General features: G+C 41.0%; 1 protein-coding gene across 1 annotated transcript in view; it reads left to right on the forward strand.

Moving 5' to 3' along the window:
• The window catches only part of COL4A3 (collagen type IV alpha 3 chain), a 160,006-nt gene that overhangs the window by 133,580 nt on the left and 7,820 nt on the right, over positions 1-18,606 (forward strand). Inside the window, exons 35-46 of the mRNA NM_001166529.2 lie at positions 2,767-2,865; positions 3,592-3,681; positions 4,014-4,153; positions 5,979-6,105; positions 7,365-7,445; positions 8,052-8,150; positions 9,646-9,693; positions 11,273-11,458; positions 12,123-12,253; positions 15,551-15,623; positions 18,155-18,226; positions 18,316-18,441. Of these exons, the coding sequence (NP_001160001.2) occupies positions 2,767-2,865; positions 3,592-3,681; positions 4,014-4,153; positions 5,979-6,105; positions 7,365-7,445; positions 8,052-8,150; positions 9,646-9,693; positions 11,273-11,458; positions 12,123-12,253; positions 15,551-15,623; positions 18,155-18,226; positions 18,316-18,441 (1,272 nt within the window). The remainder of the gene's footprint in view (positions 1-2,766; positions 2,866-3,591; positions 3,682-4,013; positions 4,154-5,978; positions 6,106-7,364; positions 7,446-8,051; positions 8,151-9,645; positions 9,694-11,272; positions 11,459-12,122; positions 12,254-15,550; positions 15,624-18,154; positions 18,227-18,315; positions 18,442-18,606) is intronic.

Consider the following 18,606-nt stretch of genomic DNA (forward strand, 5'->3'; position numbering starts at 1 on the left):
AATAATATGAAAAAGAATATATACGTATACTACTGAATTACTTTGCTATACAACAGAAATAATACAACATTGTAAGTCAACTATACTTCAATAAAATAAAATTTTAAAAGAATCCTCCATGAAGGAGTATTTAAATTGTGAGTAGGTTTCAAATGAGCAAGGGAGTATTCTTGGCTTAAAATCTTTCCAAGTCTCCCCCTGCTTTAAGAATTCAACTTTCTTAGACCAGCATCCAAGTTTCTCTACCACTTGCCCTTCGCCTACCTCTCCAGCCACATAACATTTATCTACTCAACAATTATTTTTAGAACCTACTGACGGGGCGTTTTACTCTGTCCTAAAGACAGAGAGGTAAACAAAGCAGTGCTAATATCCTGGTCACGAGGAAACTAACAGCTCAGCGGAGGAAAGAGGCAGTCATGTCTCTGAAATGATTTATATCCAGGACCAGGTAGTAAATATCTTAGGCTTTGTGGACCACCTGTGACCCTAGCTGCATATTCTTCTTTGGTGTTTGTTTGTTTACAACCCACAAAAATGTGAAAACCATCCTTGGATCTCCAGCCATAAAACATTAAGCCGAATTTGGCCCACAGGCAGTCATTTGCCACCCCTTAAAATACAAAGCAAATGAATAAACTAAATAAAACATATTTTAGGTTATGATAAAGGACATATATGGAAAAAAACAAAAGTTACAAAAGAAAAAATTCTCACCTCTTGCCACTCACCACCCCTTCGCACATGTATTTTCTTGTCTAGGAATTCCTGCTCCATTGCACACTTTCTCCATCCAGCTGGCTCCCACTTGGTCTTCAAGATTGAGCTTAAAAATATCCCCTCTTCTTGGGACTTCCCTGGTGGTGCAGTGGTTAAGATTCTGTGCTCCCAATGCAGGAGGTCCAAGTTGGTTTCCTGGTTGGAGAACTAAGATCCGGCATGCCTCATGGTGCAGCCAAAGATAAAAATCGAATAAAAATTTTAAAATTCCCCCTCAGAATTCTTACCTGTAGCACATTGTGCCCAACTCTGTTACAGAAACTATCTCACTGGGTGGTGATTTTTTATTTGGCTCTCTCCAATTAAATACTAAAAACCAGGACAAAGGGAATGTGATTTACTTATGTCTCCAGTACTCAAAACAGGACCTATTAATTAGTACTCATCCTATATGTGAATGAATGAATATGTAAGCGGGGAAATAGACAAAGGAAGTGACTCTGCTTGAGGAAAGGCATAAGCGAGGCCATGGACAGACTGTAGAATGCTCTAAGCGCCATGAAGGGAATTCATCGTTTACTCTATAGGCAAAAGAGAGGCAATGAATATCTTTTAGCAGGAGAATAATATGATCAAAACCATGTTTTAGGAAAAGCAGGATGGTGTTTTGGGACTGGGTTCAGATCCCAGCATTACCACTAACTGATGTTGTAACTCTACATTAGTTCATTGACTTCTTAAGGAGTCTCAATTTTCTCATCTCACCACTCAGTCTGGAAAGGCTCAAGAATTCATTGAGATTGCCTGAAGGTTAAATCAGATAATTAAAAGAAAATAATGTCTTCCATAAACCAGTTACTTAATAAATTATAGTTGTAATAGATGGATTAAGAATCAGATCAGATCAGATCAGATCAGTTGCTCAGTCGTGTCCGACTCTTTGCGACCCCATGAATCGCAGCACGCCAGGCCTCCCTGTCCATCACCAACTCCCGGAGTTCACTCAGACTCATGTCCATCAAGTCAGTGATGCCATCCAGCCATCTCATCCTCTGTCGTTCCCTTCTCCTTTTGCCCCCAATCCCTCCCACCATCAGAGTCTTTTCCAATGAGTCAGCTCTTCGCATGAGGTGGCCAAAGTACTGGAGTTTCAGCTTTAGCATCATTCCTTCCAAAGAAATCCCAGGGCTGATCTCCTTCAGAATGGACTGGTTGGATCTCCTTGCGGTCCAAGGGACTCTCAAGAGTCTTCTCCAACACCACAGTTTAAAAGCATCAATTCTTCAGTGCTCAGCCTTCTTCACAGTCCAACTCTCACATCCATACATGACCACAGGAAAAACCATAGCCTTGACTAGACGAACCTTTGTTGGCAAAGTAATGTCTCTGCTTTTGAATATGCTATCTAGGTTGGTCATAGCTTTCCTTCCAAGGAGTAAGCATCTTTTAATTTCATGGCTGCAGTCACCATCTGCAGTGATTTTGGAGCCCAAAAAAATAAAATCTGACACTGTTTCCACTGTTTCCCCATCTATTTCCCATGAAGTGATGGGACCGGATGCCATGATCTTCATTTTCTGAATGTTGAGCTTTAAGCCAACTTTTTCACTCTCCACTTTCACTTTCATCAAGAGGCTTTTGAGTTCCTCTTCACTTTCTGCCATAAGGGTGGTGTCATCTGCATAGAATGCAGTAGTCCAAATAAGAATAGTGTAGTAGATGACCCTCTGTCATTAATTAAAGAAAAAAGAGAAGAGCTGTGTTTAGGTCACTAATTCCTAAAATGTTGGTTCAAAGTGTAAACATTATGATAATTGCTAGTGTTCTTTGAGAACTATACCTAACTCATGCCAGGAACTGTACTAATGCTTTTATGTGTTATCTCATTTAACCCTCTTTTTAAATAAAATATAAGTCTAAATCTGCCCATGTTCTTAACAAATATTCTATGTGTACTATAATAATAGCTCATAAATTTTAATCAGGATTGGAAAAGTCTGATAGAATTCTAACCTGTATATTCAATACATGTTTTTTTAACATTAGGACTTGCAGGAAAGCCTGGTGAGAAAGGAAATAGAGGCATTCCAGGGTTCCCAGGTATAAAAGGACTCTCAGGGCTTCCTGGACCACCAGGACCACCAGGTATGACTGATTCTCTAATAGAAAATAACAGGTGTTAAGTTTTCCTAGGCCTAAATTGAACAAAAATGTGTTTTTAGAATATGAATTCTGCCCCGATGTTGTCCCAACAGGAATTTACTTCTTATAATTTAACAAAATTGTGGTCAGCCTGTCTTAACTAAAAATATTAACCTACATGAAGTTCTATTTTGCATTCAAAATGTTATTTTGAAATTGGTGGTATGTATTGTACACTATAATTTATTACAATATCATGTATCCTGGAAGAAAGTAAGAAAATGCTTTAGAGGCTTCCAAATTTGCCTCTTTCTAAACACGTTATTCAATTTGTAAAGTAATTTTTTAAATAAATAAAGTAGTCCCCTATTCCCTGCAACAACATCAGTGATGAAATTTATTGCATGGTAATAAAATTTCCTTACTGCATTTGGAAATCTATTACTGTATTTTCACAGTAGCCCCTTTTTTCCTGCTGGCCTTGGTCCTAGGATGATGTTGATGTTTGAACTCCAGGCCTGCTGACCAAAATATAATTTACTCTAGTTGTATATTTTCTGAGTTGCCAGTCCCTTCCCTGTTTGAAGGCATAAAGGCAGCTAAACAAGTACCTAAAGAGCTGGTCTGGTTGCTCTGGATTCACTCATTTGTGCAAGCAACAAGTGTTCATTGACCATCTACTGTGTCCAGAAACTACACAGACCCTATGACTATTTATTTGTTCTTAAGGCCCCAGAGGAGAGCCCGGCAGCATTGGGAATCCCGGTGAGCCAGGACCACGTGGCACCCCAGGAAGCATGGGAAACATGGGAGTGCCAGGTAAGGCGTAAGGTCCTATTGTGAGCCTACAACCTCATGATGAGTCCTGCTTCTACATTTTCTGTGTTGTCACTTTGGTTTTCCACTTGGTAGAAAGTTGGTGTAAAACAATTAGATATGCTCTTAGACAAAGGTAGTGTATGCAGCAAGAACATGAGAATGAAATAAATATTTACACTGTGCAGAAAATCATCCACCGAGGCTACCTGATGCTTTAGAGCTTCTGAGAAACCAGCTTCATGGGAGAAAGATGGTTTGTGCAAAGGTCAGAAATAGAATCCTTCAAGATCTCTGCCTTTACCTATTTTACCTGATTTCTTTCCTAATTTCAGGTACTAAAGGAATGAAGGGAACTGTGGGGTTCCCAGGTCTAGCTGGAAGTCCAGGCCTCCCGGGTATTCATGGTCTCCAAGGAGATAAGGGAGAGCCAGGTTATTCAGAAGGTGCGAGGCCAGGACCACCAGGACCAAAGGTATGTAGGCCACTGAAGTATTTACATTTTGGTAGTGGAGTGAGTCCTTTTAAATATCAACAGATGTCTGGATTCATTGTGGGCAAGGAAAATTGAAAACATTACTGTATTTTCAGGCATTTGTCTGGGCTTTTTTTTTTTTTCCCTCTCTCTCTATAACTGAGCATATCTATCACACAGTTTCAACTTCTGAGTTTATTTTCTCCAGTTTCAACCCCCAAGATATTTCTTATAACTGGCCCTGCAATTTATGTATGCCTCCTGGTAGGCTTCCCTGATGGCTCAGACTATAAGGAATCCTAAAAAGCAAACACACAAAAAATCCTGATACATTTTTCTTGTTTTAGAACTTTATTTTCATTGCATTACTCAGAGGATTTATTTATCCCGTCACAGTTTTTTCAGTGCTTGTGCTCTGTCGAAGTCCTCCCTTGTATGTTTTATCACGAAGTAACCAAAGGTTTCAGCGGGGCTCAGTTGTTCTTTAGGTTTATCTTCTTCCAACCTTTCTGTCTATAGCAACTACACTAAGATTCAGAGCGAGGCTGATAGAGAATAACTAACAGTAATTCCCACAAGCAGGGGGTTTTAACTTGTAATTCCATGGACCACTGGGGAAGCCTATTGGAGCCAAAGAAAAATTGAACCCAGATCGATTTCATCGATCCTGAAATTGAATGAAAACTGTTTGGAGATGGGGATTTTTGTTTGTTTGTTTTTCTTTTGTAGGAGTCTGTTATTTTTCATCAGACTTTCAAGAGTATATGATGCCAAAGAATGTAAAAATTGTTACTTAGGGGACTTTCTCCCTGACTCTCTTTTGAGCCAATAAAATACCACCTTTCCTAAAGATTTCCTCCAGCTATAAATCAATAAGAAAGAAAAATTTTTAGAAACCACAAAGTCCCAAGAAAGTAACCCTTTATTACATGGAGTACAAACAAAGTTCCTTTGCCTTTTATTTTTAACTAGATCCTCAGAAAGCCAGGGAGAGATTCTTTCCATTCTTTCCTCAATGAGAAATTGTATTTAACTTAATTCATTCAATTAATTAACAGTTTCATTTAGATTTAAATTTTTCATAGGTAACTACAGAAGAAATTTTTTTTAAACTGTACATTGAACACAAAATGAGCTGGCTTTATCATGCTGGCAAATCTTAGTAACAGAGTAGTTTTTAATCAGCTACCTTCAAGATTTTATAAGTCACTATCAAATCCATATGTTCTAGCTTATCATAAAAGTGAAGTACAGATTTAATGACTAGAAAACTATGGAAAGTGTTGGGTTTTTTGCATTTATTTATCTGCATGCAGAGTATTTGATGAACACGCATCTATTTGTTCTGCTTGCTTCTTACACCTGAGTTAAACATTACAATTTGAACTTATACATTTGTTATTAACATCTGTCTCCCAGTGGTCTCTAAAGTTCCATGAAGGCAGGAATTGTATGTATCACATATCTGTATGCAATTACCATCATATTCCTGGCTTCCTGGGCATAGGACTCTCTGTGTAGCCACAGGGGTCCCATGCTGATAAGGACTCCATGCTTGGTTTAATGCTCTGCCATTTCTGTCTTGAATTGCTTTTAAAAAGTTTATTTTTAAAAAACAAGAGAAGTGCATTTTCATTTTGTACTGCACCCCACAAATTACATAGCCGTCCTGTTTCCAGCAAGTTTTCAGGGTGCTGGCTCACAGCAGACATTTACCATGAATTGCTAAATAAATCAATAAATGCAAACTAACATAGTTTATACTTAATTCTGATCACATGTCCTGCTTATATGAGAATTTTAAAGGTGTTTGACTGAATTTAAGGGAGATCCAGGATTGCCAGGTGACATGGGCAAGAAAGGCGAAAGAGGACCACCTGGCGCACCTGGACGTTCGGGGCCTGCTGGACCAGAGGGACTTCCTGGGAGCCCCGGACCCCCTGGCCACCCAGGTGAGCCTGGCTTTGCAACCTGAGTGCTGGAAGCCTGACACGTGTATGGTCCTCGCTTCCTAGAATAGTGAATGGAAAGCTGTTTAGGCTTTTGTACTACAGTTGCCTTCTTTCACCTTTGATCTTTAAAATCAAAGACACTAAGAAACAGCAAATGAATTGCAAGGAGCCCATTCAGTCCATTTTGGTTACCTGAAATCTTAAAACCTCCTATAAACAAAATTTTGGGAGTGCTACCTCACATGAATTCAACCTAAAGACATGAAATGTTAGATCAATGTACTCAGGATATTTGTATCAGTTTCCTAGGGCTTCCAAAGCAAATACACAGACTGGGTGACTTAAACAGAAATTCATTTTCTCACAGTTCTGGAGGCTGAGAGTCTGAGATCAAGGTGTCCCAGAGCCGATTTCTTCTGAGGCCTCTGTCCTTGGCTTGTATGTGGCCTCCTTCTCCAAGTGTCTTTCCTCTGTGTATCTGTGCCACAATCTCTTCTTATAAGGACATCAGTCATGTTGGATTAGGGTCACCATCTGCCTTGGTGACCTCTTTTTAACTTAATTACTTCTTTAAAGACCCTGCCTGGGAATTCCCTGGTGGTCCAGTGGTTAGGACTCCACTGGGGGCCAGAGTTCTATCCCTGGTCAGTGAACTAATATCCCACAACTGGGGCAGCACAGGCAAAAAATAAATAAAGACTTACCTCCAAATGCAGTGATATTTTGAAATAGTAAGTGATGAAGACTTCGGCAGAGGCATTTGGGGGCAACACAATTTAACCTGTAACACGGTTGATCTGAGACTTTTTATTTTTTTCTGACATGTTTCCAGTTTGGACATTGGGTTGCTTTCTTATTAATATTTGCTTGTTATTTGGGTTTTCACATCATTTGATCAAAAACAACTACTCAGTCACTGGTTTGCAGCTTCAGGTCTTACTCTAAAGGCAATATTTAAACTGTTTTTTCCAAACATGGAAAGGCTCAGTGGATTTGCTGCTAAATCCCAATTAAAGTAATAAATCAGATATTCAGCTGTTCACCTGGCTGGGGTACACATCCCTTTGAAAATGAGTGGGCACATCTCTGCTGTGCTTCTCTGGGGAAATAACATCCAAGACAAAACCCACTGTGACTGGTAGCAAGAGCGACCCCTGAAGACCAGCTTGAGCACAATTGACTTAACTAGCATTTAGCCATTGTTGGAATCATTCATCTTGTGGTTTTCTTCTTTCCTTTCCCTCTCTCTTCATTTACAGGGAAATCTGGTCCTGGTGGTGATTTGGGGTCCAAAGGAATTAAAGGCTTCCCTGGCTTTCCAGGAACAAAAGGCCCTCCAGGTTCCATTTTTGTATTTTGTCTAGTTCCCTTTTGTGAGGGAAGCATGTTTTCCACGTGGCTGGAATCTCTTTCTACCTACCTGTATCTCTGACCCACAACTGCTCCTTGGAAGGTAGCCTCCAGTTACGCAGTTTCCAGACAACAATGTAGAAAAGTGAGGTTAGGTATAATTCAAAGATCGGGCTTCCCAGGTGGTGCTCATGGTAAAGGACCTGCCTGCCAGTGCCGGAGACATAAGAGATATGGGTTCAACCCCTGAGTCTGGAAGATCCCCTGGAGGTGGGCATGGCAATTCACTCCAGTATTCTTGCCTGGAGAATCCCCATCAGAGGAGCTTGGTGGGCTACAGGCAATAGGTTTGCTAAGTCAGACATGACTGAAGCGACTTAGCTTGCTCTCTCTCCCAATTCAAAGATCAGCCAACCTATGCAAAGTGAAAATCCTCATGATAGCACTAACCAGTCCATGGCTTTCACTGTGAATTTAGCTTCATGTCACTACAGTTCTGAAAAATGAACACTTTTTACAGAATTCCACACATCTGGGGTTCATATCAGGCCATTGATAGGAAGTAAGTCCTCTCTTTGAATGGCTTTTTTTTCCAGGTCCTCCAGGATTGCCAGGAAATCCTGGACCAGTGGGTGAGAGAGGTAATCAAGGACTTGATGGAATTCCTGGTCCAGCCGGAGAAAAAGGAGAAACAGGTACAGCTTGCTCATCATGGATATACTAGTTTTATTTTTCATAGAATGATTAGTGACACTGTAATTCTTCACCATTCTATAAATTCTTCCCTGACAGAACTGATGACCTTTAAGTTGTTCTGGGTTGCAATAATTCTGTTACCAAAGTGAAGTTAACCAAGTAGAATAAATTTTATATATAGGTCAGTTTCACACTAGGGAATATATATGTGTGTGCATCAGTCGCTCAGTCATATCCAACTCTGCAACCCCATGGACTGTAGTCCACCATGCTCCTCTGTCCATGGGATTTTTCAGGTGAGAATACTGAAATGGGTTGCTGCTTTCTACTCCAGGGGATCTTCCCAACCCAAGGATCAAACTCACATCTCTTGTAGCTCCTGCATTGGCAGGCAGATTCTTTACCACTGTGGCACCTGGGAAGCCATATATAAATATATATATATATATATACATATATATATATATATGTATATATATATATATATATATGCATGAAGATGAATATATATTGTGTGTGTTAGTCACTCAGTCATGTTTAACTCTGAAAGGTTGCTGCTGAGCTGTGAAAGACACTGGGATTCTTGGCCTCAGGAGGAGAGGAATTCAAGCCACAGCCAGTGACGAGGCTTGATTGCTCAGAGCTTTTGTGTGATAAAGTTTTATTAAAGTGTAAAAGAGATAGAGAAAGCCTCTGACATAGACATCAGAAGGGGGCAGAAAGAGTGCCCCCCTGCTAGTCTTTAGCTAGATGTTATATAGCTACCAGCAGGCTGCTAATTAGAGAAAGGGAATGTCTCCAAACTCAGAAACAGGCACCAGGCCCCTCACCCACAACATGCATTTTGAGATAACATTGGCACAAGGTGAGTCATCCTGGGCCATAAAACGATGGACATGAATCTTGAAGGAAGGCAGGTTTCCAGGTAAATATATAGTTTCATTAACATAGATTAGGAGAACAACATGTGAGTAAAACATACTGGTTTGTTGAGCCCTTATTGGTTCTGAATCTGAAGTGGAACTGACTTGAAGAAAGACAGAATTTAGGGTAAATTCATTAACATAGTTTAAGAGAAACATTTCCATAAGAAAAATGCATTGGTTAGCTCATGATTTGAGAAAAGTTAAGTTCAGGTGGAACCAGCTGTCATCATGGCAACACAGATTTTTAAGAGAAACCTCCTTTTAAATTTGTATAGAGAAGGGAAAAAATCTGATGCTTGTAGTTTGTTTCCTCCTGCTGCTTAAGAGATAAAAAAAACATCTGACACTTGCAGCCTATTTCCTCTGTTTGCAGACCCCTAGCCTTCCTGTTACCCTCTCAACTCTTTGCAGTCTCATGGACTGTAGCTTACCAGGCTTCTCTGTCCATGGGATTCTCCAGGCAAGAATACTGGAGTGGGTTGCCATTTCCCTTCTCCATAATATATATTATATGATATAAATTAACTGTATATATAACAGATTGAAATACCAACATTTTCTCTTTCAGGCTTGCTGGGAGCACCTCCAGGTCCAAGAGGGAAACCTGGTCCTCAAGGTGAGTGGTTCTTCCTCCCAAACCTGGTGATATACATTTTCAAGGACAGAATCTGATTTAATAGCCCTGACAGATACACTTAGCATTCTGAATTAAAGAAGTCCCAGTGGTAACACAGAACATTTATATTCCTAGTGTTCAAGTAAAAATGTTCCATTATTTACCATCACAACAAAATGAACAAACTAGACACAGTAATCCAACTTTCAAATTTCCATCTATGGAAGTAAAAAGACTTCTTCTGTATTTCCTTTCTTGCTATCAGCATGATTTAAATGGATCACCTCCTAAAAAGATGGAGGAGGAACTGATTGCTTCTCAAGGAGTTTCCTCTCCGTGCTATTCTGAGCTGCATTAGTAACACTAATCTTTTGCCACCTTGTTCTCTTCATTGGTCTGATTCCAACCCCTGGAGCCAGTGTGTGGCTCAGGCTACTGTTTCTTCAGGGCTTTCCCATAACTCTCTCAGGATCTCAGACATGGCAATTTACTGAACATGTCATTAAGAACATACACGTTTTTGTTTGCCTCAGACTGTTGCCAGACCCTTCAAGCATTTCAGAGCTTGCAGAGAGCTGAAATCATCTAAATTCTTTTTTTTTTTTTAAGTATAAATTACAGGCAGAAAAAAGAACATGGTAAACAAAGTGTTCGATATTCTGTTTTATTTTCATCATCACTTTAAGCATTCTCTGCATGATATGTAACTCTCCAAGCCCTTACCTCTGCCACCAGCCTCATCCTCACTTTTCTTTCTTCCTCCCATCTTTTCCTATTGTCATGCCATTTACTATTGGATTGGCCAAGAATTTCATTCAGGTTTTTTCCATATGATGTTATAGATTTTATTCCTAGAATATTTCTAGAGTTAAACAAAGATGGGAGAGAGGAGGGGGAGATTATTTTCAATTCATAAAACATTTTCCATTCATGAATGTCAAAGCACAATTTCTTGAAGGTTTTCTGAGATTAAAAATATTAGTATTAAGTTGTGACCTTCTGGGGGAGTCTTCTTTGGTAAATCCAAATCTCACATTTCTCCCAGACTAGTGTTTATCTTATGGGGGAGAAGTAATCAGAGGACAGAACAGGGACAGCAGCTTTGTCGTTCATTTGTCAGGGTTTGGCTGGGCAACACTTGAAATGCACAAACTGACCCTGAAGTTTAGCTTTTTAATGCTCTGTTGCATCATCAGTGATTAAATAAAGTCATTGTAATTAAAATTCACCAGATAATAACAGACAGAACACTTTAGGGCTTATACCATGCTTTTCATCTGCATGTTCTCTCACTTGATATTTAAAGAACTGAGTTAAGTCAGATATTACCTCTATTTTTAAAATAAGAAAACAGTGAAATGACTTTACCAGGAGCAACAGATAGCTGGAGGCAGAACTGAGTCTAGTCTGGACCCTGTCTTCATAGACTTACATCTCTCTTGTTGGCCTCTTTAAAATATATATAGAGAGAGAATCTTAATACCTTTAAGCAAAGTGTCTCTGTTATTAGGGATAGCCACAAACTATAACATCAAATACAGGGGCATTACAGAAACTTACCAGACTTTTTTCTTTGCAGGAACCAAAGGAGACAGGGGAGCGCCAGGCTTGCCTGGCCTCCCTGGCAGGAAAGGGCCAGTGGGAGATGCTGGGCCTCCAGGGCCCATTGGCGTGACAGGACCTCAAGGGGCACCAGGCTTTCCTGGTGTAACCATCCCTGGCCAGAAAGGAGATCGAGGTCCACCTGGCTCCAGAGGAAACCCAGGTAAAGTATCTACTTTTAAATATGATAAAGAATGAAAATAACATTTGACAGCAGAAGCTTTCCACCCACTCATGTGAACATCTTGCTTCTTTTTCCTTCTGGTCTTCTCTGTTTTCCCATGCCCACCTGTCCTCACGTGGGGTGCATAAGGCTGTTGGTGTGGAGCAGAGGGACCTGTTTGAAAAATTAGTAAATACTGGCACTTCCCTGGTGGTGCAGTGGTTAGGACTTTGCCTTCCAATGCAGGGGGTGCAGGTTTCATCCCTGGTTGGGAAACTGAGATCCCACATGCCAGTGGCCCAAAAAAACAAAACATAAAACAGAAGCAGTATTGTAACAAATTCCATAAAGACTTAAAAAATGGTCCACATCAAAAAATATATATTAAAAAAAAGAAAGAAAAATTAGTAAATATCAAGTTCATGAGCCTGGGAAAGAGAGAGGCATCCATTCACCAGTACTGACTGAGCCCCTACTGTATGTAAGGTACTGGGTCAGGCACTGATTCTGCTCTAACAAACCGTCATCAAGGAGAAGAGTTCCTGCCTCATGCCTTGTGCCAGGTAACGCTAAGGTGCAGGGTTTGCTCTTCACTCAAAAGGGCAGTAACAGAACGTGCAAAGCTCCCTGAGTGGTAATACTGACAGGTTTTTTGTGAATTCAGGCATGCCTGGTCCTCCTGGACCTCCAGGGAGTCCTGTAGAAGGCATAAAAGGAGACAAGGGGTTGATGGGAGAGCCTGGCCAAAGAGGTCCACCTGGAGCTATAGGAGACATGGGGTCACCAGGTCATCCGGTAAGTGGGAAATTATTTTGATGTCTGACCAACCTAGACAGCATATTAAAAAGCAGAGATATTACTTTGCCAACAAAGGTCTGTCTGGTCAAAGCTATGGTTTTTCCAGTAGTCATATGTGGATGCGAGAGTTGGACTAGAAAGAAAGCTGAGTGCTGAAGAATTGATGCTTTTGAACTGTGGTGTTGCAGAAGACTCTTGAGAGTCCCTTGGACTGCAAGGAGATCCAACCAGTCCATCATAAACGAAATCAGTCCTGCATATTCATTGGAAGGACTGATGCTGAAGCTGAAGCTCCAGTCCTTTGGCCATCTGATGCAAAGAACTGACTCACTGGAAAAGACCCTGATGCTGGGAAAGATTGAAGGGGGGAGGAGAAGGGGACGACAGAGGATGAGATGGTTGGATGGCATCATCGACTCAATGGACATGAGTTTGAGTATACTCCAGGAGTTGGTGATGGACAGGGAGGCCTGGCGTGCTGCAGTCCATGGGGTTGCAGTCGGACGTGACTGAACTGAACTGAATTCTTCTAAGTTGACTGCCCAGCTCAGATGTACCTGGAGGCAACACCAGTCTCCCACTTGTGATGTTTCTGTGCCGTGAACCCCAAAAATGACAGAGTCTGGAAGGTTCAAAGAATCGAAGGACCTTAAGAGTTGGGCAGATTTGGTCTCTAAGAAGCCTGTGAAAGTTCAGTCTATTTGGGGCCCTTCTCTATGTCATTCCTGACCTCCTCTTGTTTAGACTCTGAACAATTCCACTTAGAAGCTTGGAATCATTCTAGATGACAACAAAAATTTTCTCTATTAATAGGCTTTCAGAATCATCTTTGCCGTCCCCTAAATGTCTAGTGTTCCCCACAACATGCTTTCCAGTATTTATGAATAGCTGTCATTTCCTTCTGAGTATTTTCTCTCCCAATAAGTACATGTTCCCCCCCCCCCATTTCAGTTTAACCTTTCATCAATATGCCTCTATTCTGAATATATCCTAGTTTGTCAATACCTTAAGAATGCAGACCCTGAGCTGAGCACCTTCCAGGAATATGAATTCAGTACCCCAGAGAGTAGCTAGCGACAGACGAGTCTCACTATCCTGAACATTCTATTTTATAATCCAGCCTACAAGTCCACATGGGGCTTCCCAGGTAGCTCAGTGGTAAAACAAATCTGCCATCCAGTGCAGGAGATGCGGGTTTCAATCCCTGAGTCAGGAAGATCCCCTAGAGAAGGAAATGGCAACCCACTCCAGTATACTTGCCTGGGGAATTGCATGGGCAGAGGAGCCTGGCGGGCTACAGTCCATGGGGTTGCAAACAGTCAGACATGAGTGAGCCACTAAACAACAATAAAAACAGAATTCCACATGGGCTATTGGGCTGCCTAGTCACCACATTATCATCACACATTAAGTTTATGGTCAACGAAAGCCCTTGTGCCTTTTTCACGTGAACGGCTACTGAGTTTTCTCCATTACTTGTCCATTTGTGTATTTGTGACTTAAGTGCAGAACTTTCACATTTACCTTTCTTAGATATCATCTTGTTCCTTTAGGCTCATGCTCCCAACCTATTAAGATCGCTCAATCATAGCATCTCACTCAACACCATAGCACCTTCCCTAGCTTTCTCTCAGCAGCATATTTGAAAAGATTTCTCTGTTTACCTAAAATTCTTAGAAACTAACGAGGAAATCAGAGTTATGTCATAGAGAGTCTGTGTTATCTTTTGATGGATTATGAGGTTCTTTGACCTGGTTTATTGTCAGGAAACACGCTAAGCTCTCTTGGTATATGGTTTCCTGAATCTACTTTTTAACAACTCTTTTTTTAAATGAGATACTTACCTATCTCCAGCATTAGGTATTTCTCCTGCTCTTCCTGATTTTTTGAAAGTGGCAAACACTGATCTTATAATCACATTGAAATTCTTCCAAGAACACTGAAATGTGGAAAGTCTAGTTTGGAAATGCAGTCTCTCTTAAATCTTCTATAGTGTAGGCTTCTGTATCTGCACCTGAAAGATAGTTCTTATTGTTGTTCAGTCGCTAAGTCGTGTCCAACTCTTTGTGACCCCATGAACTGCAGCATGCCAGGCTTCCCTGACCTTCACTATTTCCCAGAGTTTGCTCAAACTCATGCCCCAAGTCAGTTAGGCCATCCAGTCATCTCGTCCTCTGTCATCCCCTTCTCCTCCTGCCCTCAATTTTTCCCAGCATCAGGGTCTTTTTGAATGAAAACTGACTCCTGGCCCTTAACTCTCTCCTTGCAGGAAACAGCTTCCTTCCCACCCGAGGGCAGGGCCTGGAACCAGACCTTTCTCCCTGGTTACCTTTACCTCTGGAGAACAGGCCAGACTTCAGAAGCCTGAGGATCCTTGATCACATGCTCCTGTTTTCTCTCCTTCCTTTTTTAACCTCACACCACCTTATCCAAGAAATAGGACTGTTCCTTCTTTGGTCTTCAGGCTCCAAAGACAGCTAGCTCAATGACCAGTTTTGTTATTGTTGGCATTTTCAGGACCTTCCATTCATTGTTTTCAAGTAATAGCATTCTGTCTCAGTTCATACGGACAGTATAAGACTAGGGGTGGCAAACATCCTGACAAACAGCTCTTTCTGGAAGCCCCGTTCCCTCCCCTCTCCTCCTATGGCCCTGCTTGAGCATTTCATGGCCACAAGGGCAATTAGTGTGAGCCTCATAGGATGGGAGCATCTCGGCCCAGTCAGATCATTGCATCCTTGCCAAGAGTGATGTCAAAACTCCACTGACACCCCCTTCCTACTCCCATCCCTGGAACCTGTACTTCTATCACTCCGACCAGAATAAGTTGTAACTCTGAGGGCCTAGTTAGAATGATGGTGGTTGTTACAGTGCAATAGCATCTCTGTTGTCTTTGCAAGAATTACAAATACAAATTATAATTTTCATTCTGGCAATCTGGTACCTGTTCTTCCGGAAAGATCTCCGAATACTGGGCAGTTCACTTTGGAATACAGAATATCCAACTGTATCTGATACACTAACATACATTCACATCAGAAGTTATGCTTGCTCTTGTGTTCAAATGTAGTTTTAACTTCTTTTTTATTGAAAAATCATAGCCCTACGGTGAGGTCTAGGTGGCACAGAAGTTACAGGAGGTGATATAGTGGATTGGAAAGTAAAAATGATGTCTGTCAACTTTAGATTATTCTGATCCAATATGATAAAATATCTTATATGCTTTAAAAAACTATAATTAATATTGTGATTTTTAAAATGTGTCTTTGGTTCTACTTCTTATTTGAAATACAGGGAGCACCAGGTGTCCCCGGTCAGCCAGGGGCCAGAGGTGATCCTGGATTCTATGGATTTCCAGGCATGAAAGGTACCGTTTTTGTTCAGTCCTCTGTGGATGCAAAGACAATGACCATGAGTCACATTTTAGGACACACAGATGTTTACTGAACCCATAGTGTCAGAACAGGCTGGATGCAAACAGAATGAATGAAGGAGAATGAAGCAGGAAGACTACTCCAGCACCCAAGCCCAGAGGCCTTAAAAATTGAACCATATCTTAAGGATGGAAACTCTAGAAAAGCTTAAAACTGTGGTGACCTTTGAGTGTACTGATGTGTGTTGGGCTAGAGAATGGGGAACTAAATCAATAGCAACAGTGTTGCTTTGAATGATTTATTTTACTTTGTGCCTGTGTGATAATTGTAAAAAGCAGAAAATCTAAAAGAATATTCACAAACTGATCATGTGGGAGGGTAAGTAAATTTTTATATGCAGATTTAAGCATTTGGTTTTTTATGGGGCACATGTATTATGTTTTTTAATGAGAGAAAACATAATTTGGAGTTTTAAGTTTAAAACATTCATACACATAAAATTTAAACTTCAGGTTTTCAGAAAATCCCCCATAATGGTACTATGACCTCAAATGACATTTTGAATATTGGATGTGTTATCTTAGCAGGTTGAATGCACTGGGACTGTTTTGTGTGTGCAGGGAATTGATGATCATAGTATAGCTAAGTCGATTCAGTCGTGTCCGACTCTGTGCGACCCCAGAGACGGCAGCCCACCAGGCTCCCCCGTCCAGGGATTCTCCAGGCAAGAACACCGGAGTGGGTTGCCATTTCCTTCTCTGATGCATGAAAGTGAAAAGTGAAAGTGAGGTCGCTCAGTCATGTCTGACTCTTAGCGACCCCATGGACTGCAGCCTACCAGGCTCCTCCGTCCATGGGATTTTCCAGGCAAGAGTACTGGAGTGGGGTGCCATTGCCTTCTCCGGATCATAGTATAAATAGATGCTAAATTAGTATTAACCGAAGTGAACAAAACCACATTTCCATGAAAGACACTTTTCCAGTTCCGAGGGAGGATAAGGTGGAGGTCAAAGATAGCCTTTTCAGTTTTTCAATCACTGGCTCTTCAAAGAGCAAATAACTAAGGAGAAACCAAAGCAAGAGATTCTGAGAAACCTCACTAGCTCCTGGGTGGGCGACACTGGCCTGGGGAAGATGGGGACCATTTGTCACTCTTCCAAGTCTCAGAACAGGAACAGCTAAGACTTGAAAAATTACAGAAATGCTGAATACCAAAGAAAGAAATATTCTGGTGAAATATTTAGATGTATATTGAGGGCATGTGTGTGTGCATGCTAGGTTGCTTCAGTCATGTCTGACTCTTTGCGACCCCATGGACTGTAGCCCGCCAAGCTCTTCTGTCCATGGGATTCTCCAAGTAAGAATACTGGAGTGAGTTGCCATTTCCTCCTCCAGGGAGGAATTTCCTCCCGACCCAGGAATTGAACCCGTGCCTCATGTCTCCTGCTTTGGCAGCTGGGTTCTTTACCAGCGGTGCAGCCTGTGAAGCCAAGGAAGATTCATAAAATAAGAAGTATTAACCAGTTCTTTTGAAATATATTCTATGAAACACATTCAGTTATTCTCTTAGATATCAGAATAAGACTGTCCATCATCTGGCACCACTAATGAGTTTGAACTTCTTTATTTGGAAATGTTTATTCCCCAAAAGATTAGGCATCTTCTGGTAGATATAAGCAAATATTTACATATCCTCAAGTTCTGGTATCAAGTGGATAATTTATAGTGTGATTGCCAGTTAACTTTTGATAATATAATTGTTTTATTATATTTCTGCTATGAATATCATATTTAGTATTAAGTTCTAAGTAATTAGATGTTATAGCAACCCACTCCAGTATTCTCGCCTGGAAAATCTCATGGACAGAGGAGCCTGGTGGGCTACAGTCCATGGGGTCGCAAACAGACATAACTTAGGGACTAAAAACAGCAACAACAATTAGATATGATATGTACATTGTGTCAAGATTTTTAAAAAGAGTGTTTCTCCAAACCAGTGTTTCTTGGTAACTTTTTATTCATGTCAAAGGCTGGGAGAGAAACCTTACCACTTTGATAGTTTTCATCAAACAAGATATTTCAGATGAGTTCATGAGAGTTCCTAATATAACTATCTTTGGGCTACTAGTAAAGCTAGAGTAATAAGCTGAGAAAGTAGGTAACTATGACAACCAATATAACTCACTAGGAAGTGCTAAAATAAGATTTAATATCACTTCATATTTTACCTTAAATATTAAATTGGTTTCTGAACTTAAGAACTAAGAACTCTTCCCCTTCAATGCTAAGATACTAGTACTTAATACGTACTTCTAGAATACATCTTTAACAGACACTACGCATGACCAACTGGGTCCAAATGAAATGCTACAACCCACGTGAATATAACTAAGTCGCAGTCCTTGCCATGCAGCTCACAACCTCCAGTCATCACTCCCAGAACCCCCCCTTAGAGACAGCAATCAATCTGAAGAGCTAGGAAACCCACTGTTCTATGTGGAATGACATTGCCTTTTTTTTTTAGGGGAGAAGGGTAATTCAGGATTTCCAGGACCACCTGGACCTCCAGGGCAAAGTGGACCAAAAGGACCACCTGGTAAAGATATTATTTCCTTCATGTTGCTCTCAGTGAAGAAAGAGTAGCTCGTCAGGAAAGCCGTCATCCTTTTCTGTTCATGCCAATAGGAGTACGTGGAGAGCCTGGCACAGTGAAGATCATCTCCCTTCCAGGAAGCCCAGGCCCACCTGGTTCAGCTGGAGAACCAGGGATGCAAGGAGAACCCGGGCCCCCAGGACCACCAGGAGATCCAGGTGTGGGATCACTAGGAAGCAGTTGAACCAAACTTCTTGTAGGAGATTTGGAAACAAATGATACAACTTCACAGAAAATGTTACACATTATAGTGTTTTTCCTGTGGTCATGTATGGATGTGAGAGTTGGACTGTGAAGAGAGCTGAGCACTGAAGAATTGATGG

The sequence above is a fragment of the Bos taurus genome, chromosome 2 (genome assembly GCF_002263795.3).
Source record: "Bos taurus isolate L1 Dominette 01449 registration number 42190680 breed Hereford chromosome 2, ARS-UCD2.0, whole genome shotgun sequence".
In the NCBI taxonomy this organism is placed as follows: domain Eukaryota; kingdom Metazoa; phylum Chordata; class Mammalia; order Artiodactyla; family Bovidae; genus Bos; species Bos taurus.